Source organism: Haemaphysalis longicornis, unplaced genomic scaffold, assembly GCF_048455015.1.
Source record: "Haemaphysalis longicornis isolate Haplotype H1 unplaced genomic scaffold, Haemaphysalis longicornis Haplotype H1 scaffold_8, whole genome shotgun sequence".
Classification (NCBI taxonomy): Eukaryota; Metazoa; Arthropoda; class Arachnida; order Ixodida; family Ixodidae; genus Haemaphysalis; species Haemaphysalis longicornis.
In genome coordinates this window covers 106,097,276-106,121,594 of record NW_027526445.1, presented here as the reverse complement: position 1 = coordinate 106,121,594, position 24,319 = coordinate 106,097,276, and the positions used below count along the sequence as shown (strand labels likewise).

The 24,319-nt window shown below is 45.3% G+C and overlaps 2 protein-coding genes across 3 annotated transcripts; one reads left to right on the top strand and one right to left on the bottom strand.

The window, feature by feature from the left end:
• Nucleotides 1-2,350: 2,350 nt before the first annotated feature.
• Nucleotides 2,351-4,902, bottom strand: LOC144149827 (KIF-binding protein). The gene has a single exon (XM_077681491.1). The coding sequence runs from the start codon at nt 4,856-4,858 to the stop codon at nt 3,068-3,070; it is 1,791 nt and encodes a 596-aa protein (XP_077537617.1). The 5' UTR covers nt 4,859-4,902; the 3' UTR covers nt 2,351-3,067.
• A 65-nt stretch (nt 4,903-4,967) lies between these two features.
• LOC144149828 (cytoplasmic dynein 2 light intermediate chain 1) lies at nt 4,968-21,941 on the top strand. 2 transcript variants are annotated; one of them, XM_077681492.1, is made up of 13 exons: nt 4,968-5,107; nt 5,394-5,446; nt 5,793-5,845; nt 6,736-6,840; nt 8,599-8,687; nt 11,092-11,278; nt 13,499-13,567; nt 15,857-16,020; nt 18,299-18,369; nt 18,948-18,984; nt 20,151-20,199; nt 21,165-21,254; nt 21,751-21,941. In XM_077681492.1, exons 1-13 carry the CDS (start codon nt 5,100-5,102, stop codon nt 21,817-21,819), a joined length of 1,044 nt encoding a protein of 347 aa, XP_077537618.1. In that variant the 5' UTR covers nt 4,968-5,099; the 3' UTR covers nt 21,820-21,941. The 2 variants fall into 2 exon arrangements, with proteins under 2 accessions (XP_077537618.1, XP_077537619.1); XM_077681493.1 differs by lacking the exon at nt 5,793-5,845 and having other exon boundaries at nt 4,989-5,107.
• The last annotated feature ends 2,378 nt before the right edge of the window (nt 21,942-24,319 follow it).

The window sequence follows — 24,319 nt, the reverse complement described above, 5'->3', positions numbered from 1 at the left end:
AAATGATGATGGTGGTCAACAATCGAGTACAACGAGGCCGCAGCTGTTGCATGTTCACGTGCTGACGATAGCACTGTCTACACAGCAGCCTCGCCAGCTGCCTCAGTGAACACAGAAAGCAGTAAAGTAATGTCGCATTGGTTTTAGAGACTTCAGGAATGACGTTGGAAACTACAATGACCTATGCAAATCTATCTGGGCAGATAGTAGTTCTAAATCTGCTCTATTGCACTGCACTTTCGTGAGACCGCCTTGAGCACACACGGTCCACATCATGGCCCACTTTTCCGGTTTCTTCAAGAATCCAAAGCCTATTTGTGTTTATCATTTTTGTTATGCTGATTAGCAAGCTCCCACAGAAAGAAAAGAGGAACTATAAAGCCCCTGCTTCAACGTTTTGGAATCACCGGGCATGACGAAAAGGATGTACAGTAAGACCTTGTTACAAGAGACATTGAATGAAGACAGTTCAGTTGGTTTTCCTATGTTCGCCATGTTAGCAACAACGCATACAAGAGACCTTGGTTACAAGAGACACGTTTCCCGGGTCCCTTGAGTGTCTCCTGTAACGAGGTTTCAGTGTACCAACTAGGCTACATGCATGTGTCCCGTGTTATACTGTAAGAGGACTCGGCAATAGCAGTGCAGTATCAACCATAAGGTTTTGGGTGCTGGGGAACCAAACGTTTACGCAAAGCTTCCGAAATAGAGCTTTTTTCGCCTAACCTGATTTTTTTCGCCTAATGCTGTAAATTTTTTCTACACTCCGATTTCCTTTTCTTCTCCCTCTTACTGTTACTACGTACTCCTTCCCCCTTTCTGTTCTTTTTTCGCCTCACTATGTTCATTCGATCTCAAGTAGCAAGCCCCGCTGTTTGTGGGGCTAACCTCTTCAGGGTTCATCAAGGCTTTCTCTCGCTCTAGGTTCCAATATAGGGTGCTTGCTGTCTGCTTTTCAATTCACCTGTATCTGCTTTTTTTCCGATTTCGTCCACACTCTTCGGCCCTGAAAAGGAAAGGCTGCACCCTCTTGGAATGGTGTGTTTTCTACAAAGGCTCGATCAAATGGCTCGCACTAGGTGGTGAATACAGGAGTAATGTTCCAACTAGTGCCTAGTTTAGGTGCCATGTCTTGTTGTTTCAGCTTCTTCCCCAAAGCCTCTGTAATTGAGAGCATGACCACACACGGACCGCACACTCGATGTGGATATACATACTGTATTTTCGCGCGTGTAACCTGCCCCTGCATATAATCCACACCCTCACTTTCAGCCCACCGGGAAAGAAAAAAAATCCTTGCGCATTGTCGCCCATTGGATACAGTAAAGGCTGCACCAAATCTACTGCTCAAGCAACACATCACATACCATGTAGACAGGAAAAGCATATATTTAGCAAGTAGACTACACTGACTGCCAAGTGAAAGTCGCAACTGACTAATAAAATTCAGTTGTTAAGAGTGCGCCCTTCCTTGTTTTTTACTCCTTCTCCTTGTATGTTTTGCACAATTGCTGCCACAGATGGCTTAGTAAATATGACTGCGTAGGAGCTTCACAGCATCACACACATTGCCGTGAAGCTGCACTAAACACAAAAAACCCTGCGTATTATCCACACCCCTACTTAGCCACTGAAATTTTTGTTTTTTTTGGTGCAGGTTATACGCGCGAAAATACAGTAATTGTATTTGACACCACAAATGAAAACCACCGCACACCATCTTTGACAATACCATCGCATCGAGTGCCCAGCTAGATGCCAAGTGCCGAGATTCCCTGAAAACATTGTCCCTCATTTCTAACGTCGCACGCTGGCAAACATTCTCCTCCGGACAAACCCCTAGCTTTGCTGCCACACACATGCTGGCAACAGTTCTACAAGCTTTAAATTTGGAAAAAACAAAAGGAAAATGTAGCATTTGCAAGGCTGAAATAATTTTATTGACCATCGCATTCCTCATGTTTGATGCTGAGACCAGCTATCTGCCGCAAATGAGTGATTTGAGATCTTGCATGGTAAAAATTCAGGCAAAACTGGTAAAAAAATTCCGGCAATAAAGTTTGAAAATAGCTTTGCCACGCTGCCCCTGAAATGAAAACATCAGTCTAACAAGAACACACAAATAACAAAACAAATGAACCTAGGTGTCCGTGCAGACAATATAAACAATTGCTCGTTGTCATCTTATAGAAAAGCCTTCGTTGCCTGTTTGATGCCAGGGTAACTGCAGATATATATACGTATATATGGCCACGATATACGCAATCACACCAAAACTTATGCAAACCATCTTGAGCAGACAGAAGTTTTTGCCATTCATAAAGGAAAAGAAAAAAGCCGCAAGCCTAACTTGAACTCCTGTTGGAGGTTGGAATTTATTCTGATCTCAAAAATGGCAGACAGGCTCAGTAAATACGCTGAAGCTGGCATCAAGGAAATGAGCCAAACATCATGCTTGTAGCAAAGTGTAGACTTCATAAGAGGCTACTAGCCTTAGCATTGGTACCATGACATCGGTACTGACAGGGCAGAGCATGTGCTGGTTGAGACTATTGTCAGGCCTATTGTAAAGTATTCGCAGATTATCAGCTGAATTAATGAACTCACTAAACAACTACAAGAACCGGCCGACGAGATGGCTCAGGTGCTAGATAAGCCCTGCGTGCTTGGAACAACACAGCTACTAGAGTACAGATAAGCAATGAGATGATTCAACAGACCTGTAAACAAATTACAACTCAACAATAAATAGTGCATAAATAAGGTACACAGCAAAGGCTCCAACAAAACATGGAGGTGGATAAACTTTTGGCATAATAACTACTACTACTGAGGAGGCAGACGACGTAGTCTTTCAACAGCACTTCTTCACAAAACTCTCTTCTCAACATAAGCTACGCCGCCTCTCAGCTATCAGTTGCAATAGCGGCGATTTTGACTGCGGCAACTTGATAACAACGGTTGTAAGCGGCAGTTGAGGATGTGCAGTGCACAGACAACCACCTGCAAGTTATCACGAGCACACCCTCGGCTGTCCCAAGCATGCTTTTAGCAATAACAACCGAGTTCAGTACAGAGTGTTGCTCATCATCTTCTGAAGGGTCCCCGGAATCAGCTGCAGCAGCTGTGCCATGATCTCCAGCTCATCCTTCATCAACGAAGCGTGCTCGGGGACTTTCTCGCAGTAGTTCTGCACAAACTCGTAATGTTCCTTCGTCTTCTCAAAGTTCGCAAACTGCTCCCGCGGTTCCTGGGCCACGATGTTCGAGTACAGCCTGCCGATGTAGAAGTGCGCCACCAGAACCGGTCGCGCCAGGTCTTCCGGAAGCTTTTCCGGATACTCGCCGTCCGAGCCCTTGACGGTCTCCAAGAAAGACTGGTAGTGCCGTATGGCCTTGTCGATGATGGAGTTGACCTTCTTCACGGCCGGTGACTGCGGCTTGACCGCCGGAGGCAGCGCCGCCAGCTTCAGGCTCATCATCTCGCTGTAGATCTCGCCCAGCTCGAACATGACCTGGCGGCAGATTCCGAGGTAGAACTGCGGGTTCACCTCCTTGAGGACGTCTTCGAGCATGTCGATGCGTCTCTTGTGCATCTTGCACTTCCTGTCGGGGGCCGGCTCGAAGTGGGCGAGCTCCCGGTACAGCTTGCTCATCTCCTGGACGATCTCGACGTGGTCGGTGGCGTGGTCCCTAAGCGTGTAGAACTGCTTGGCGTCTTCGAGCCACTTCTGGGACTTAAGGAACACGGGACGGGCCCCCTCGAAGTCTTCGACGAGCTTGTCGGTGATGCTCTGCTCAATTTCGTCCACCTCGGGCGACTTGATGAGTGTGTGGGGTTTGTTGTCTGACGTGGATAGACCGTTGAGTTCTCTAGCAGCGTCTGCCGTAGGATCCGTCGCGCGCTCTCTCGAAGCTACCAGGAGAAAAAGGCCGTATTTTGCCCAACAGCGTGCAATGTCCGCTGACCTGCGCTTCAGGGTTTCCTCCTTGCTTTCTTTTTCCTCGGGGGTTAACGTCTCGCCGTCCAGCTTCTTCGCGTACCGGTCGAGGACGTGCCGGGAACAGGCCAGGAGGTGCCGACCGGCGTTGAAGTCGCCCCTGGCGATGAAGAACTGCGAAAGCGTGGCGGCGTTGATGGCCCAATCGACGCTGTCGAACTCTTCGAGGGCCAACTCTTTCTTCAGCGTGCTGTGACAGTACATCGCGGCTTTAGAGTTCTCACCCAAGCTCTCGTAGACTTGCGCTAAGTAGTAAAGCGTATGGGTGTGGGCGAGCTCGAAGTTTTGGCTTTTACTGCTTCCATCCCGGTTCACCTTAACCTGTTTCGCGGCGTCACCCGGGAGAAAGTGGTCCTTGAAATCTGCAATCTTCGCACTCCGGTCGGTCGAGGAGTTTATCTTGGCGTAGATGGACTCGGCTTTCTTGAGGTACTCCAGCGCTTTCGCCGAGTCTCCCCTTCGGACGTGAACGATACCGAGCTGGTTGAGCGCGGCCACGACGATCAGGCAACAGGCCGGTTCTTCGTAGTGCTCCTCGCCGACGGTCCTGAGGCATTCTTCGAGGTATTCCTGACCGAGCGAGACCTCCTCCGTGTCCGTGGCGATTGCGCCGAGCTCGAATTTGGCGGCCGCGCGGATGAGGTCTTTCTGCGGTGCGTTGTACTCCACCCGGTTCAGGTCTTCCAAAAGTTCCTTAAGAATGCGTCTCGCCTCGTATTTGGATTTGTACGGTTCGGTCGGTGGGTCAGAAGCGCTCTCGACGTCGACCAATATTCGGACGCGTTCGTATTGGGTCAGATATTCGCAAAGCTTCTCTGCCCACGCCGCCGTGTCCTCACCTGCTTCGGAGGCCGCCATTTCGACTTCGACTGGATGCAAGCAATGCAAGCCGGGTGTTGGATTTCAGCCAACACGAGTTGCGGAGCGAGCTCCGCGGTTGTTTCAATTTTTCAGCTTGTCGCTATGGCGACTACGATTGTTGCTGGCCGCTGCATTGTCAAGCGCTTGTTTTCCTGCACGTGTGTGCAGTTTGCTGGCGTTTTTCCGCGCGCTTTGCGAGGACAAAACGTTTTAGCGTTGGCTGACGGAGGCCGTTGACATGCCCCGGTGAGCTGCTACCTTTGTGTGGCTTGCGTAAACGGATGATTATTTTTAGCTAATGGAGGGGCAAGCGCACAGCCCTGCGGGCTGCCGCGGTCGAGCTTCCTTTGCCTTTATATGTCGCGGCCCGGGGAAAAAAATACACCTGACTCCATCTTTGTTTGTTTGAGCTTGGTTCGTCCATGCAGAGTGGTCGCGTTTCTTGGCAATCAGTGCCTTTAATGGCCCTGTGACGAAACGCGCGCGCTTTCGTCTTGTGTTCAAACTGAAATTTACCTGCTTTTGGTTACAGAGAGACAATCTGGGACATTGCAGTTAGGCAAAGTAAAGAAGCCCGGAAAAATGGTAATTTGAGATCTATTGCATCTTTTCGGAAGTGTACACGGCGTTCACTGATCCCAGTGTGTTGATTGCAATTGGTATTCCTTGAGTAAATGCGCCGCAGCTGGAACCTACTGGTTTATACTTAAATTTCCAGTTGGGCCCAGCTGGGCAGGTCTGGGCCAAGCTGAAGTTTGAATAACCATAAACCAACCTGTACCCGCTGGCGTTTACTCCTGGATATGAGAATGCACGTAAATCTCAATTTCATCAAAACGTGTAATCACTACGTGAAGCCCTCTAGCTTGTCAATTTGCGGCCGTGGAATCGAAACCAGAAATGCTATGGAGGCTCTTTCACAACTGTGCAGGAACCTCTAGGAACGCAGAGACAACGCTTCTCGTTGTTGGGAACAAGCAAAGCGTAAGTGTTTGAATGTTACCAAAACTTATACGTGCATGCTAAACGTGCACCACACGAAAATCTACAGGACGATCAATTAGCTGGACTGTGCAAACGCTGTTAACTGAGCCTCAACGCACGACAGTCTACAAGGAATTTCAGGACTGATAATCAAAGGGGGAGCACACAGTGATTGAAACCCAGCTAGAATTCGCGTAGAATTTACATAAAATGTATGTACACCCTTTGTCAAAATTTTCTAGGCCAATCCTAAGCCTTCTGTACCACAAAGCATTAAGAGAATAAACTTTACTTTTATATTCGTCAAAAATATTTTATGGCAGTAAAAGGGAAAGGTGTTTTCTCTATCTTTCCAGCATAAAATGTTTCAGCCTCAGTCGGGACGTAAGCTTGTACATTGAATTTTCTGCAGCCTGCTCATTTCTGGGATGGCCTAAAAAATTTTGAAGAAGACTGTACGTTTTATGCATACGTCAATTAACCTGGGCACACATAGGCCTACACAGGTGCATCCAGGTGCGTTCATACATTTTTTTAAGTGTAAGTTACATCACCTACTTTCGATGTATTCACCAGCTACTCTCTGATGTTACCTGTGATCTGTATTTGTCGAACAAACTTTTAGTCTCGCTGATCCTGGTACGTCTAACGTAACTTTAGAAACAGTGCACATTTTTAAAGCTAAAAACAAGGCATGAGCATCTTCTTGTAGCACGTAACACAATTTCGGCTCGATCTGTTTCTCTGGCTTTTTCTGTTCATGGTTTCTAAAGGGGAAAAAAATATGTATATTGATCGTCACGTGGCTTTGGCCACCATACTGTGTTTGTCCAAACATTCAGTAAGAACTATGTATGTCTACATACACTGCACCTGCTTGACCAACCCAGGGAAAGACGACGCTGTTGCACCGATTCCTGGACAAGACAGATGCGCCCAAGCCGTCACTCGCGCTCGAGTACATGTTTGCTCGAAGGTCACGCCCCACAGGTGTGGTACGTATGCCGGACATCGACACGTATCACATCACTGGCGGGTGCGGGGACTTTGGCAGGGGTACCGCTCCTGCCGACATCCACCTCCCAACTGTGCTACGCGGAGAATAGTTTGGCAGGTTTGTAGGGCTGCACTCTGGTAGTGGTCATGGAGTATCAGCGAATGTGCCGTCATGAACTGGGTACGAACGTTCCACTGTTACTTGGCACGACTCGCCAACAAGCTCAAAAGTAGCCCGTGGCTGCATAAACCATAATTATTGTTCATAAAAGACTGTATGAATTTTTTTCTCAGCACAAAAGTGTTGCTCATAAAAGACTTCTTTTGTCAGGAACTTTTTGGGAGCTTCTTGCAACTTGAGCAACAACGAAAGAAAAGTTGCCTCTGTTCTGGCCTCTGTCATCAGGGGTGACAAGAAGCCATGTTGCAAGTCACACCAAGTTCGAGAGGAACGCTTCCAAAAGCTGCTGTGGCGGCGGTTACGACGGCACACCACTGCAGCGACAGATTTCCCTCTAGGATATCTTAGTATGAAACTCTATGGTACTGGCAACATGAATGGCGGTGTGGCAAAAATACCATGCCGATTCTCGGGGGCTGTGACTCTTGTCTCACTTCCACTGTCTTCTTGGCTTTGTGCCGCTGCTGGGATTCAGCGAAGGGAAGCTTGTATTTCCCAGCTGCTACTGCTGAGCTAGTTGACAAGGCTTACTGGCAATTTAGTGTGTGCTCAAGGCTGACGTTTTGAAAAATGCTCCCCCACTAGGGGTGTGGTGTATAACACGCATCGAAGTTCGTACCATGCACAAAAGAAGTAGTGTACACTCTGCCTCTGTCCTATGCGTGCGAGTCCTACATAAGTTGGCCAGGTCAGAAGCTGTGCAAATGTTCCTCCTAAGGAATAGGAACTAATGTGGGACATGGGCTACTGGTGGACAAGGCTGCATCTACCCGCACGTGTGGTTGCTTTCCAGTCTTTAAGACAGGTTTAGCCAAGCTTCACGGTAAACTTACACGAGAGTTTACTGAAGTTCATGTCATTGCCAAACAACTTGACAAGTGTGCTGTCTGGTCCAAGTGGTCCTTCTGTCGCGTTGTTCCCGGGAGAAGTTACGTATCTGGACTGCACGTGAGGCCTTCACAGTCATGTTTATGTAGGAATCTGTGTACTCTGGTTCTGTGTCTTGTTGTACTCTCATTCCCTTGGACGTACAAGTATAGTTACAGCTTGATTGGATGAAAACCAGTGGTAAACACAGGACACAGTTAGAAGAAAACGACGGGACAAGCGGCCATTTTTTTCTGTGTCCTGTGTTTGCAACTGGTTTTTCATCCAATCAGACATGTACGAGCTCCAGGCACCCTCTACCATAATGTGGGGTGGTGATAAGAACCCCCACCTACCCCCACCCCCCACCTTTCCCCTCCCCTGAGGTCTGGGAGCGAGCACTGTCCAGCTCGGACCCTGATGACCAGCTTTGGCTGGTACAGCGAGCCAAAGAAGCCGGACGGACTCAAGGGGTCCTGGAATGAGTACTCTTCCCCAGGGCTGACAACTTCAGATGCACGTTTATTCCTCCTCCTCCAACTAGCCCAGTCCAACGCCTTGGTAATTGCAGCTGTTTTGTGTAATGCAATGCACTTTTGAGTTGGCGTCGTGTTTGTTATTCTTCGTCTCCTTTTGAGCGGTTGTCACCTTGGCGAGGCCTGCTGAGAAGTTGTTTCGTAATCTGCCGTTTCGCTTTCTTCGATCTCAGCTGAAAGATGTCTGCCACATGTGGGAGCTCGCTGGGGGGGCCTTTGCCACCGACCTACTGGAGATACCCATCACTGCCGACACACTCAGGTGAGTGCCGGGGGTGAAAGAGGACACCATAGCTTAGAGGGGCCGCGCAGACAAAACACATGTTTGGTTCATTCGGAAGATGGCCTTGTCAGAATCATACTGGCACTACTTTCAACACACACTTCGCTCAAATAAACTTTATTATTATGAAAAACGGGAATGGCTGTGCGACTTACTAGAACCTATGATGCAATATGCACTGCTGTGCGACTGGCTGAGGCCGGCAAAAGCAAATGCAAGTTAGGCAGGGCCGCAGAACGACCTATTTTCGCTTAAATGTAATGCATATTTATTTTATAGCAGTGAGAATGGTGGGGTAAACAATGGAGGTTTCGAAGGTACACTTAAACATAGAAGCACCAGTGCAAACTTCTGCGTGTTGGTACTGCGCGCACTATGCTTGTTTTAGCTTCGCAGCAGTGGGCCGCTTTGGAGTTGTCTTACATGACGCTGGCCGATTGGCGTAAGCGAAACTCTTACGTGACCCTGTTTGTTAAGTGTGCCTCGTGTTTTACGAAACGATTACTTTCTACGCTAACAAAAACAAGCCAGGTGAAGCCCTTTGAAGCTATAGTGTGACAAGATGTGAGGCCATTGTTGGGACCTCTAGTGCTGAGAGCCCTCAAAGAGTAGAGATTTGAGGATGTTCCTGTCTGTTTAACTACCCTATGTTCTCCCATCTATCTTGTATGTTTCCATGTGTGTGCATATATGTCAATTAAAGGGGCCATGAATACGAACTACAACTTTGTGTTTGGTTTGAAAGAACTAGCTTTTAGTAACTCACTCTGCTCCCATTCTAGCCACAGAAGATGCTTTTTGACCAGAAAAAAGAAATGCAAGAACTATTTAAGAGCTTTCAAATTTTGCGCCGCAGTGACGTGCCGTGATGTAACATGGGCCTCCACTAAAGACATTGTTGTCAGAGTGTTAAGTGGAGACACTAGCCTTGCGGAAATTTTTGTTGTTTTTTAATCTATGTGTGTGTGATTTACACACTAAAAGGATTTTAAGATTGTCAATATAAATATGCAGTTAGTTTTAGTCAGTGTGGTGTTGGTTCAGAGTTGTGCAATGTGTTGTGCCATTCTTTCTTGGGCAATTTTTTTCGTTATCTGCAGATAAAATACTCAAATACATTTTATCCCTCTGTGCTTTAGAAGGACCAGGAAGTGCAACTGTGCCACAGCACTAATTTTAGCGTTGTTTCTACAATTTCGGTGAACTCGTTAAATGTCAGGTCATCGATTGCCAATGTTTTCGTAAAACAAAGTGTGTGAAATGTTGTGCTAGAAGAAATAAATTTTATATCTCTGTGGTTTTATAGCATTGTTCTGTTCCTAAGCTTTCAAATGCAGCAAAAATGATACAAATCTGACTGGTGCATCCCAAGATATTGTACCTGACAGTTGACCTCATGGGGAAAAAATTGGGGCTGAGAAAACAAGGCGCAAAGTTTGGAAACTTAGGAGAAAATGGTCATTTAGGCAACTTGAAAGGGTGAAAGCTTTGTAAATATTTGTGGCACAGCTATAATATTTTGCAGGACCTGTGAGCTGCAAATAAAGTTAATACATAAAATGATTTTTTGGCAAAGTTTTGGCCCTCAAGACCAGCGTCCCCGGCTTAACGACCAACTGCACTCAAAATTTCGACCCCTTGAAAACACTATTTCCGCATACTCTGCCTAAAAGGAAAGCAAGATGCAAAATAAAACAGCTGAAATACGCGCGTGGATGCCGCAAGTGGTTAGCAAGCAAAAATTGTCGATTTTGAAACCAAAACGGAGAAGAGCGCGGCCATTGAAGTGACGTTGCAGCCGTCCAGCGAGCGGCCGGACGGTCGGCAGCTCGGGAGAAAGCCTGCGCACATGGCTCTCTGCGCAAGCGGGGCTGCAAATTGGTGAAGCGTTTGCAGCAGAACTCGACCAGTTCTCCAGCTGCATGGCTGGCCAGAGGAAGAAGCCCCCGTCAGGTGGAGTGTCACAGGCGCGTTATGGCTCTGTTTACGCGATCCGCCGGCAGGTGCAGAGTGGTCTGTGGCGGGGCTTTTTTAAACGCTTCTGACTGATTAACGACTCGTTTCGCTGGGATACCACTCGTGTCCCAGCTGATTTGGTGGTACTTACTACGCATTAAAAATAAATATGGTCGAGGTGAAATTTGAGTGCAGTTGGTATTTAACTGTGCATTAGCATTCAAGTGATAGTATGGTCAAATGAAACTAGAGGCCCCAACTGCTTCGCACGTTTGCTTTAATGTCCCCATTATTTGTCTGAAGTTTGTGATAAACGTGGTATCATTGTTATCAGGAAAAAACAGGCTTTCTAATGGCTCAAACTTGGTACTTTGTCTTCGCGGTAGATTTGTTTTCTCAATCGGGACCGGAAAATTTTCAAGTGCAGGTCACTGTCAGTGGCAATCGTGCTGGACCTGTCGGCGCCCGAAGTGATGTGCATCCTGTTTGAGACGCTGCTAAAAGCACTGCAGTCCCGGGTTGATTACGTCCTGAACGACGCACTGAAGAACGACCCTAGCCTGAATGAAGCGATCCACGAGGCCACCGCATCTCGGCTGCCAAAGGACCATCCCGTATGTCGGTGTGATTCATTTTTTTTTTTATTATCTTTTCTATCTTTACGTTGTTAGCTACTAGTTTCTCAATCTGCAATTTCAAATCATACATTGTGTCCACAGGAGAAAAAAATATTTCGCCACGGTTTTGCAAAATCGAGGGCATTGGCGAAACATTTTAATCAACGAAATTTATTTCCGCAATAATACGATGGAAAAATTAAAACTGCCAAGCTCTGTGTATGTTCTTGAAAACTCGTGCTTGTCACCTCATTTTATTTATTTATTTATTTTATTTTATGTTATTTCACAGACCCTGATGTTTTGTTTTCTTCATATGGTATAGCGAGCTAAGCGAAATGGCTCAGCTAACTTCGCTTTCTTCCATTGAATGCATTTTCTCTCTCTCTCTAAAACTGCCACACTATTATGTGATTTATCTTCGGCGATAGCTGTAGTGATAAGGCAAAGTCGAATGCTTTTTTGCATGCATGTCTCCTTGAGGAGCGGCCACCTGTGATTGAGCTGGGTAACGGCTGGCTTGTGAACTGTTAATTAAGAGCGGCATCTGCTAGCATGCTACCGCAGACTACTGCAGCTTAAGAACTTCATTGTAGTGCTGACACTATTCATAATTCACAATGCAAATAATAGGCAGACGACCGGTTTTTGTTTATTGCTATAACCCCGCTCACAGCGCTCACGTCAGTCAGCCAACACTCATCGACAGAACACGTGCAAATGCGTTCGCGTTTTCTTGAAAAGCAGTTAATCGTTCTCTGCCCTCTTGAGCGAGTGTTTTGGCATTGTCTCGTGAATTTTCTAGCAACTTCAAGCAGATCAGTTCACAGGCGTCTAGCGCAAAATAAGCATTTCTTTTGAATGAGTCACCTATCTGTGCCGCGAGATGCGTCATTGATGACACCTGTGTTATTGTCCCGTGCACTTGGAAGACTATTGAGCTGTCAGGGATGGCGTACGGCCCGCTGTGCCTGTTCTATTGTTCGTGCTCCTCAATGGGAAATGTTCTTTTGCACCCACCCTGCTGATGCCATAACAAAAGACTCCTCACGTATACAGTTGAACCTCTTTTACAACACACATCGGATGTAGAAGATAGTTGGTCATTAAGGACAAGTTAGCCTTGAATTTTTGTCCAGAATTTCACTTGTAACAGACATTTTAATTTAGATGCGGTGGCACCAGTCACCAGCTACAGTTGCTACCATTGAGGAATCAAAGAAGCCGACAGATGTGCACAGTTGCTATTTATTACAACTTCATCAGGCTTGTGAACTTGATGCCTACGATTCTTCATCTTCCGCAGACAGTGAAAGAAGAGAACGCTTGTGGAAGCTGTTGTAAGAAACAGCGTAAATGCAGGCGGGAAGCAAACAAGGATTCCGAACTATTTCATAAATTCTGGGGGCAAAGCATAAATTAAAATAAACCTTTTGCAACATACATGCTGTAGTGTTCTTTTGAGCTTATTTTAGATGTAGGGGTTGATGTAGGGTTAGACATAGGGTTAGACATAGGGTAGGGGTAGACATAAGGTAGGGTTACTGGTCAACTAGGGGTTGACCAGTAAGTGAAAACATAGCACCATGCTTATAAGTACGTGCCTTTTATAAAGGGGTTCAACTGTAGATTTGAAAAGGCTGTGCAGACAAAATACAACATCTTCAACTTGAAAGAACTAGCCATTGGGAACTCAGTTAGCTCTGTTGCAGCCATGAAAGACATTTTTTACCTAAAAAATCAGAACTAGTATTCAAAAAATTTCAAATTTTGCACTGCAGTGACGTAATATGGGCTGGCACTAAAAACATAGTTAGCACTCAAGTGATACGACCAGACATAACTAGAAGCCCCACTACAATCGTATCGTCGTGTTTCTTAACGACAGCCGCTGATAGCACAGACAAGATTCTCTGATGTCGCAAAGGAATTGCCAGAAAGTGGCTGGGGTGCTGCCACAGCTTCATGTATCTGTGTTCTCTAATACCTTGATTAGTAGCTTGAAGTTTGCAATAAAATTGCTATCACTGTTATTGGGACAGAGCGGTCTTTTTGATGACTCAAACTTGTGATTTGTCTTTGCGGCCCCTTTAAATTTTTAAATCTCCATTTCAGTTTGAGTAAATCGGAGATCAAGTGTGTTCACCGAGACCCTCAATGGTGAGTGTATCAAACCTCTCTCAAGTGATTGCTGTGTGGGATGCTCTGTGGTTACAGGACAGGAAGGTGGTCAGTGTGTTCCCAGTTCCTCTTCTCATCTTGGGCTCCAAGTACGATGTCTTTCAGGTACGCATCCTGTTTTGAAACACGCTCGCACGCACACACAGACAAGAAAAGCTAATCGCGCCTGAACATTGCATGAATTGCTTTTGGGCACACTGGTGTGCAAATGACACGATATTTCCGCGAACCATGTATGGGCTTGCTTATTTATTGTTTGTTTTTACTGCCGGGCCACGCCCGGCTGTGTTATCTGCGTTCCAAGCAAAGTGCGTCTTGCATTCTTTATTTTTATGCTGCACGGGCTATCTCATTCAGATAAGCAGACTGTTTCACCCTGACGTCACTAGCCCAGAATAATCTTCTCTGATCTACAATGTTCTGGATGTGAATCGGCGGTTCCAGAAACACTCGCGCCGAAAGATAAAAGCCTGCAGAGCAGACGCCACGGCATTCAATTCGACGACACTCGCCTGCGCAAGTCACTTTTTTGACCGCTGCTTCGCCGCCGCTGTATTCTTTTGAGTTGTTAGGGGAGCACAAGTTCGCTCCAATAAACTTGTTTCTCATTCAAGACAACTGCGTCGTCCTTGTCTCCGTGACAATATGTGGGCACAAACACAGGTTGGAGATGAATATGAAAATTGCTTTCTCCTGTTAGTGCTAGTGATGGAGAAATTTCTGTAGGTTGTTTGTTCAAGATTCTTGTTTTGTGTATGAGTAGGAAATTTGTTACTTGGGATCGCTTTGTACATTTTTGAGGGATTACAGCGCAGACTAGAAAAAGGAACTTTGCCTCAAAGTGTTTTGTTGATATTATCTCTCTCTGAAGTGATCGCTTACACTGCTTTGGAGATTACTAGCCGTAACTTTTTTTTGTTGTTTTTGTGGCTCCTGTATTATCTGTCTGTCTGGCTGTTTGACAAATCTCACTCATGCACACGCAGTGGAATTTTAACATTCATTAGTTTGAATTTAATGGTTTGCTTGATGTGGCAGCCCAGTCTTGTCCTGGAATGCGATATCGACTATCCCACACTCTCCTACCGCTGTTCTCTTTCCCCTTCTCTCTTCCTATCCTTCGAAACCCCAATCCCCTTCGCTGGACTGAGTTGTATGAGGGTGAACTCCTCGTCAAGTTCAACAATATCTTCAGGCCTTTTCTCTTCCCTCCTTTGTTAATAAACCACCGCCACCACCAGTCTTGTCCAGCTAATTTAAAGTTGTTCTCACTAAATTTACAGTAGATCCATGTAATTGAAACCCTGCTTTGATTTCTGGTTCCATTTTGGTAATAGATTGCTTAGCACTTCAAAGGGTAGGCAGAAATTGGAATTTTTATGTTCTCTGCAAAGTCTATTACATTTAGCCCTTCACATGGGAGCACATATATATGCATTGTGAATGCACATATATGACTTTTGTATATAGTTTGAGTATAAACATATAGTTTATGTAAATTTTATGTTAAGCTTACACGCTCATTAAATCTGGTTAATTGTCTCATGGTAATGACGTGCTTTAACCAATTTCATTTTAGTAGGCACTTAATTATACCTGAATGTTCCTTTTGTTTGCAAGTTTTCAAATTTCTTGAAGCGAAGTTGTGCTGCTTTCTAATGTGGGTAGTTGCAAACGGGGATGGTTGCGCATGCAACAGGAAGTTACAAATGTGCTTGAACTCCTCAGAAGTTTCAGTGTGGCTTGCTGCAGAAAGGATACAAGAACACGGCAAAAATTTAAGTATGTAGTACACAGTCATAAAACTAGACACGAATAGATGGAATTCCAGTAGAGATGTTAGCAAGCTTCATCGCTTTGTAGAAGATTACCCTTTGTTTTGCAAGGCAGAATGTTCACTGTAGCATTTCTCTCACAGGACACCTTTGCAGTAGGCAGCATACCAATGTGTCCTTATTTCACTTCTCTCTCTCCTCTCGCAAATATTGGTATCCAGACGTAAAGAACGCCATTTTGGCGGATCTTGTGGTGGTGTTTCCAAATGTACATTAAAGGCGTCGTGAAAGCAAAATACAACGAAAGGCGTTTTTTTAACTGAAAAAGAATGTATGAAATACTGAAAAACCTCCGAATTTCGTGCTACAGTCTCCACCGCTTCACCTGTTTTCTTTAATATCTCGATCGTTTGTTCAAAGTTCGCGATAAAATTGGTATCGTTGCAATCGGTTCAAAGCAGTCTTTGCAACAAACCGAACTTTTCTTTGGTCTTTGTTGCCCCTTTAACTCTGTTTCCAGTTTATGCAATTCTGGTTTTGCAACAGTGCAAATGTTCGTCAACGGTACTATTTGCCTGGCGCGCAGCTCGTAACGGTGTTTTTGGCTCCTCTCCCGCAGAACTTTGAGTCGGAAAAGCGGAAGGTGGTGTGCCGCTACCTGCGTCACGTTGCCCACGCCAACGGAGCATCCCTGCTCTTTGCGAGCTCCAAGAACGAGCCCCTCGTGTCCAAGCTCAAGGCCACTCTGACCCATCTTGGCTTTGGCTCTGGCTCCGGCTCCGTGTAGGTCGATTGAGATGACGTACTACAAGGCTAGTCAAGGAAGTTTCGAACAGGGCGGCGATTGATGTGGAAATATCGGCTGCATTCAAATTCGCAGATATGGTTAACAGCTTAAAAGGCAGTTCAGTTTGCCTATAAAGCAATGATAATTGAATGGCACAACAAGAACCACTACAGGTGGAAATATTGTAGCAGACATGCTGGCATACGTACACAACATGCAGTTTTGTAAGAGGCATCATTATGATAAATATAAGGCAATTTACAGAAAAGCAGCTGCATAAATGATAAATTACTAGAAGCCTTTAAATCAGCACAAGTCTGTTTGCCGCAACCCTTGTAAGCATAAAGGTTGGCTGTCATTGCTTTCGAGTTTTTTTTCTAGCTTTGTTGGAATTGGAACAGGGCTTAACATAGCTGATTATCCGCTAAGGTATGGAACAACCTAATCTAGCCTAGCCTAACTTAACTGAACCTAATTTAACCTAACCGAACTAACCTGACCTGACCTGACCTGTCTAATTGAGGAATTGGAACACAGCTAGTACAAGGAGTCAACTGAGGTGTTTTAGTAATTGGCTAATCGGGAGTGTTTTGGGAAGGGCTGTGCATAACAGGTGTAAGTACTGAAGCGTACGCATGTCAATGAATGGAATCCACAGTTCTGCACAGACCAAATGAGGTAAAATCGTGAAGAAGTTTGTTCAAACTAAGATAAGAGAAAGAAAAGTCATAAAGAATTTTAAAGCAACCATGTTGTGAGCGGGTTAGAGTTGTGGGAGAAGAAATTATGTGTATGAAAACTGATTGTTGATTTTGAGGTGAATACAGAGAGGGCGATAACCATGTTTGAATAGCACACATTTAGTGTGAATGTTTTTTCTGATTTCTATTGGGAAAGCTGAAATTTACAATTTCTTCAATTAGGTGTTTAGAAGCTCGTTCAAAAGAGGAGAGTCCTGTCTACAAGCTTTCATAAACAATTTCCTATGCCAGTAAAAACAAATTCTGCTGTAAACATATCCGCTCTCTTCCTCCATCCTAAAAAATAAGGGAGACGGTTAGGTTGGTTCCCAAGGTCTACTGAACATGCAGAAGACAAAATTTCCCTTTTCAAAGCTCAGTGTGATTTGTTTTCCTTTGTAATTGGAAAGCTCGGAAGAAAGGTGATGCTGTGTATACAATTGTGAGCAAAAGTTGACAGACTGGGAGCGAGGCTATCTCAGAAGATTCCTTTTCTGTGTGCACGTGTGCGTAGTATAACTCACAAGCTGAGTAGTCCCCTGCACACGAGATCCTGGGCTGCTGCAGGAAACAGAATCCCCCCTGTTACGAATCAGCCCACCGCGGTGCTTTTTGCAACACTCCTCGGCTGTGTGGCAAAGTCTCCACTATGTGCGCCCTTCGAGCAGGCCTCCCTGTCGGTGACTCACACTTGCAGCCGACGGAATCAAACAAGCTGCTACACGTCTGGATCGCTGGCGCCTCACTATCGGCAGGACTCAAACCGGCGTTGGCAGACGAGTCAGGCTTCAACCTGCCGGAAGGACGCGGAAGCCGCTGTGGGGACCTCCTCTCTCCCCTCTCTCGGACTCAGCATGCGCCGCTACTACCGACTGCTCACGAACTCTGGGAAGAGTGTTGTGTGTGTCTGTGCCGTTCATGACGTGTGCACAATCTAGAGGGAATGCTTCTTTTGACCGTTGGCGCTTTGGGTACGAATAAGACCCCCCTCCCCATGCGCTGTAGTTCATTCCTGTTTCAGCAGTGAATCAATGCTGTCACTTTGCTCTTGTTCTTTGGCTGCGGCTCATCTCTTGCCATGAAGTAAATAAGTTAAGTTTGCCTACAGCTTCTGGTCTTCTTCGAGGCAGCAACATTGGCTGGCCGCTCGCTTCACCACGCTACCACACGCATGTCGGAGGCGACAGAGCTCGGCTCGGGTACGCCCTCCCGTATGCAACACCCCCAAAGTGGCTCATAAACTTCCGCCCATGACTGTACTCACGGTGCCTGAAAACTGGCTTGCAAAATCTGAAAGGGTGTTTTCAGTAGAAACTAATTGAAAATCTCTCATAGGACTAATGAGTTGAGCTTCAGTGCCTTGCAGTGTTATTATTTGTCAATGCGTACGGCCAGACATTGCTACAGCCCCAACAGAGCAGCGGGCACTATTTGAACCCCTCAGAAAAAATGACACTGAGGGCTGAAAGGACGCCTTGCCAACAACCAATGGCATTTGTGCTGATGATCTCTCTTCTTCTTTTTCTTCTTGCAGTAAGGTGTCAAACACTGATCACAACAAGCCTCTGCACATCACATTCGGGGAGGACTCGTTCGAGAAGATTGGTGAGTCCTTCGGTGCATCGGTCCTCTTGAGGTCAAACTTAATCCGAAGCCCTCCACTACGGCTCGCCTCATCGTCTGGGTTGCGTTGGAACGTTAAACCCTACAATCAATTAAATCAATTCAAAACCTCTTGAGTGCGAGAAGTGTTAGGGGCTTTGTTATAGTACTCACGTACTCACGTTGTTATACTCAGGGAAGCCTAAGTTTTGCATATATAGTTTACAGTTAGCGGAATTTTGAACTAAAGATCAAAGTTGTTTAAATAAATGAAGAGAGTTACGTCACTTGGCATTTGTGGGGAATCAAGTCAGGGTTTTTTATTAACGAGTGCATTTCGCTGGATCTCTCCACTCCATGTCTCTGTTGCTTGACTTTGCTTGAGCTTGCGTGAGAGGAGCTGTGAAGACAAATGTTGCCTTTAATGATTATGTGCCAGTTGTTTCTAAAGGGTGATAACAGCACTCAACTGGTACTCAGAAAGCTTGACAATTAAGTGTTTGCACACAGTATGCACTGTTTGAAGATTTGGAGCCTTCATTATTACTGCTTTTTTCTTTTCTTTTTCTTTCTGCTTCCAGATGGCTCTGCACCAGCGAACTCTATGCAAGTTTCAAAGTGGGTCCTCCTTCATGATTTCAATCACCCTAAGAGTTTGATTTGGAAGTCCTTATCGTTTGTGGGCCTCCAAGATGAGATATGATGCTTTCGGTCGTTGGGGAAAAAAGACTAATGTCGATGATCTTGTGGAATGTGTTACTTTCCTTCAGCATGGGCTTTTACAGGAGGTGGTTTTGGCAGGATTTGACTTCTCTAGTTGCGGAATCGGCTCAGATGCATAGTAAGTGATACTCAGAAAGAAAAAAGCACAAAAAGTATGCAGCTTTATTTGCCGGAAACATCGCCAGAGATGTGATGCCATGCAGAAATGTAAAGAGGGTAGTCCGGGGAAATCTTTTCCTCCGCAGGAAAGCAGACGAGGCTTTTTTTTTTTCATTACGGGAGGTGGCAGCTACTGAAGGTTCAGAGTAGTACAGCTTACACACACACACTGGCACACTGTATTTGTGGCATGTATTCTACTCCAGTAGTAGTAGTACTTATTTCCTCGAAGCGGGGACTAAATCTGAAACTTCTTTGTTCAGGTGTTAATGTTGCCAAAGATCAGATTCTGCAGAAACCCACAATTTGTGCCTTGTGGTTGTACGTTCACTTTATACTGTCATTTACACAGTCGAGTTGCAAAAAAATGATTGCCGTTGTCTTTAAGCTCGCCTGCTAACATTCCTATGGGAGTGACTACTTCATGACCAACGAACTTAAAAACCATCGTGCACAAATACGAAAAGCTTTACAAATACATATCAATGTTCACAACGGCCTGGTTTGCTTATTTTAGAGATATCTCTAATCTGTACTGAAGTGAAAAAATAAAGCCGTTGCTTGCTACACAGCTAGCACCATCTAGCGGCAACTGGATGAACCAAAATGCGTTTTTGTTTATTTTTCATCTCGCTAAAGAAGTGACGCGGGTCTAAAAGATGCAAACTATGCCCCATTGGGAACATCTCTATGAAATTGTTAAACCTTTTGTATCGGTACGCAATGCTTCCTAAGCCTGTGGCTCAAGAATTTGCAAGTCCCCTAGGAATGTGGTCAGGTGAATCCCCCCTAAAAGACTTCGGCCCTGGATTGTCTTTGTTCACGAATTGCTGTGACAGTCTTTTGCTGTCTCGCGGCCTGGAGAAATCTCTAATGAATGCTCTATTCTGCATTACTTCCAGCTCCTATGCGGTGGTGAAGCAAGCATTCACCGAGATCTTCCCGCAAGTGGTAAGGACAATTACCTTCAACCGCGTCCAATTATTAACTAGGGGGTTGTTTACTGCAGCTGTGTCAAGTATAGGCTCCCATTTCTTTCCCTCCGTGGGCAGCTGTGCGATGATTGTTGCATCTAAATTTAACTCGAAAACAAAGGACACGGTTTTGTTTGGGTATTGGACACGGCTTCGATGTTCATTTGCTCACTGCAAAAGTTGTTCACTTTCACCAAGTCATTGTACTGGGACAGTGTGCTGCCGGTCTATAGTCACCAGGACTAAATTAGTTCACACGTGTGGATTATTAAAAACAGGTTTCAGGTAAAATCTCTCTCGCCCATTTCTGACAGCGTTTTTGGGATGGCTTTTGAAGACAGCGGTCTGGTCATTGGTTCACCTTCTGCTGTTAAGCGCGGATGTTTAGAAAATTGATTTTTAAATTGAGATTTAGATGTTATGTTATTTATAATTGACGGGTCGAGCTATGGTAAAAAGCTGATGAGGTTCAAAATGTCTTGACACCTAATACACTTGGCAACAGTCATGCAAGGCCAGAAATCTGAGCAGTATACAATTGGCCAGTCGAAAGTACGTAGCAAGCATTGTTATATACTGGCTCTGTACCCAAATCACATGACAATGGCCTACAATTCAAGCTGTCCTAGGGGACACGAAAGTTGCAAAAAAAAAATGAATAAACGGAATGAGAACAAGTCAGAATGTCGATGCGCCACTGAGAACGGGAAGATGTTAGGACAACTATAACAAATGAATAAACAAGTTTTTCTCTTTGTGTTTAAAATGTACTTGGGTGAAGAGAAAATTATCACTGTTTGGATGAAAGCAGATTAGGTGCGACTGATATTTCGCTGTGTGGACTTCTTTGTTGTTTGTACGGTAGTGACTTGCATCCCAACTACTGATGCAGTGTGTCTAGTAGTAACACTTTACTCTGCAACTCTTGGGGTCTTGACGCAGGAGCAGAAAATGACCATACCTGAGGACCCCTGTCGCGACCCCAAGTTCAAGGAAAAGGACATCGATCTCATGAAGGCCCAGAAGGAGGCTGTGAGTTGGGGAGAGCTCTCTCCAGCTGCGTGCAATCGCTTGCTTGCATTTTTATTTCAAAGCGTAGGTTATCTGGTTTTGCACCGGGGCTTTGTTGTGCTGGCTTTACTTTCAACTAAGATGATGTTTTCGCGTAAAGCTTTGTCTTGAGCCCAACGCAGGCTGCCTTGCACGCAACCCAGCATGAAAGAGCTTTTTGAAAAGTGACACAGTAGACGAATCGAAGTGAAATTAATTGGGTTCTCAAAAAAAAAATTCTGCCTGCATAGTTGTAAATGCTTATGGACAGCTATAATATTTTGCAGGCACATTTTTTGAGACGTGTAGACTTCAAATCAAATTAATGCAAAAAATTGATTTCTCGGCAAGTTTTCCGTCCTAAGACCAGTGCCCCCCCGTAAATGCCGACATTGTTGATGTAGGTGCAAGCACGTGTCTCATCATCACAGCTCTCCACAAGGCTTACAACAGTGTGATGATGATTTATTTTCTTCAGGAACTCGCTGAACTCTGCAAGCGGCGTGAGGAAGAAGAGCGGGCAAAGGACCTCCCGTACCTGGACTGATTGCGTTCACCAAACTATGAGAATACGAGGAGGGACCACTTTTGGACATTTCATTTATTTATTTATTTTCAGTATTAATTTGTTTATGTGAAAAACGAGGCCTGTTGGTCTAGATCTCGTCATCATCTCATCATCATCATCACACTAATTATCATCAACATCGTCGTCGTCCTGTTGCAGACGTCCACTGCTCCATGAAGGCCTCTCCAGTCATTGTTAGGTATATATTATTCTTCCTAGATCAGATAAAGGGGGGGTTGCAGGTATGGGCTCATCACAAAAGCTGGATGTTTATCTAGCAGCTCCCTTTTCTCATTCAAGCAGTGTAGTCAGTCGTATCTACTTGTCTTAAGATGTATAACTAGACGTAGCCATAACGGAGATTACGAAAAGGGGGAACGTTGTGCTTGAGTTAATACAGTACTCAATATGCAGCACAGTGCGACATTCCATACAAAGGCTTGTCATAAGCAGGTAACTTTTTTTTTTTCTGTCTTTTTTGCATCTTGGGCCATGCTTTGCTTTGTAATGAATGTTTTAAAGGGGCACATGCAAGGCAGCCTCTTTATTTGGACTGTACAGCATAGCCAACTTCCCACAGCGCAACTGTTCTCCTTTAATTTTCCATTTGTGTTTCGTGATTTCACACCTGCAATTGGCACAGAAATTACAATTGTGTAGCTAGAATTTATTTTCGTCGACGTTGCCGTTGCAGTGATGTAGGCTTTATGAGTGTGTTTAGTATTCCTGTAGGTTTATTTGGGATGGTTCGTGTCCTTTTAATGCTGCCCACATGAGTTGCAGGTAAGCTTTTTCATTGTGATAATCCTGACACTAACTTTGTGGAATAAAGTGAAATTAGTCTATACATTGTTTCATTTTGCATTTCTTGCTCACTTGAAGAAACATAAAGGAGTCTTAAAGTAAGTTAAAGCTCTGCCTGCTGTAAAGATGCAGAAGCTTCAAATTAAGCTATGTTTTATGATGATTTTTGTTGATATTTGTTTTGCTCTGCACCACAATTGCATTTAAGTACAGTGGCAGCTGTTAATGTGATGGATGCTGTTTTCTCAAACATGCCTGCATTTTAGTGGGACGGGGACTTTACTGGTTCTTTGAAGGATTCGCAACAGTCGACATGCTTGTGAAAGAATTCGCGATAGAAGAATTCGCAGTACAATGCATATTATCTCTAAACAAATTTTGCACTGGGGGCAAAGTGCTCTCAGGCGACCCACGGTCTCCATGCAAGTCAATACATTGGTGGATGCAATTGGTCATCACACAAGGCAATGGGCAAGACAACAGGTGTCCCTGAAATATTAGGAAAATTCAAATGGTTTCCCGCTGGTGGTGCAACAGTTATCGCATTGCTTGAATTACTGAAGCAGGCTGGTGTAATTCTGCACAGATTTTTTTTTTCCACAGTGTTTGTTTAGAGTATGCAAGAAGATGGCAGAAATGTAAAGGTATATCCGACCCTGGTTGATCATGAACTTGGTCAGCTATTTTTATTGAGACATTGCTTCAGTAGCAGATACAGGCTGAAATTTTAGGCAAAGTGTAGGCATCAATTGCAAAGAAGGGGGCCAAAGTGCACATTTTAGTGTTAATTTAGGTGCACTTAATGCACTTAAAGCCCAATCATCTCCTTCCCGCAAGGGTCCGCCCGTAGTGGTTATATGGGGCTATTGAAAAAAGGGGTGCACAATTACGATACCCTGTAATGCGAAATTTGAGTGCACCGTGTACTGCAGAGTCTTCTCGGTGATAGCGCATAGCTGCTGCGTCGGCAGCACTTGTTCTTTTTGCTCGGGCAGAACTTCCTTCAACTCGGGAAGTGATCGTGTCATCAGAAACGCACGATAGCGCCTGATACTTTGCCGTTATCTCGTAGTCTCGCGCCACACACACGGCATACCGCCCTCCTCCTCACACTTTTGCCATACTGTCCTCCTTAGAGATGCGTTGCTCAGGACCGAGCCGGATCTTTTGAGCTGCTCTTTTTGAAGAGCGGGTGAGCCGAGGCTCAGTAAAAGTGAGCGGCGGTTCTTTTGGAGAGAGGGAGCCCCTTCCCGCCCGCTCAGTGATCTGTGTCGAACGGGGCGAGCCACAGCGGAACCAATCATGTACGAAAGGGCCAACTGAGCAGAAGAGCCGGGTCGAATGAGCCGGCACTTTGGTGCAAGTTTTGCGCCATCTATTAGTCCGAGTCAGGAGAGCTGGATCTTTTCAGCCGTTTTCAGTTCTTCTGACCCACTCTTTTCGAGAGCCACTCTTTTCGGAGCCGGATCTTCTGAGCCGCTCTTTGGGAACAGCGGTTGATAGACCGCGGCGGCGGTGAATGACGTCGGAGGCCGCAATGGCAGCAGTGAACGAACTGCGTCTGCATTTTGAAAGTAATAAGAAAATAAACTCCTGTGACCTATATGATTCACCCCAGTTACAGCTGTGTGTTCAGCTATGGTCCGAGTCAGGAACGAGCTGAATCTTCCGGGAT

What these genes read in the sequence shown, in the direction of transcription:
- LOC144149827 (XM_077681491.1), bottom strand. Translation starts at nt 4,858, where the DNA reads ATGGCGGCCTCCGAAGCAGGTGAGGACACGGCGGCGTGGGCAGAGAAG.
- LOC144149828 (XM_077681492.1), top strand. An exon ending in TAAAGAAGCCCGGAAAAATG is followed by an intron (nt 5,447 to 5,792) that starts GTAATTTGAGAT and finishes ACAACTGTGCAG; the next exon opens with GAACCTCTAGGAACGCAGAG. An exon ending in GGCTGCCAAAGGACCATCCC is followed by an intron (nt 11,279 to 13,498) that starts GTATGTCGGTGT and finishes CTGTGGTTACAG; the next exon opens with GACAGGAAGGTGGTCAGTGT.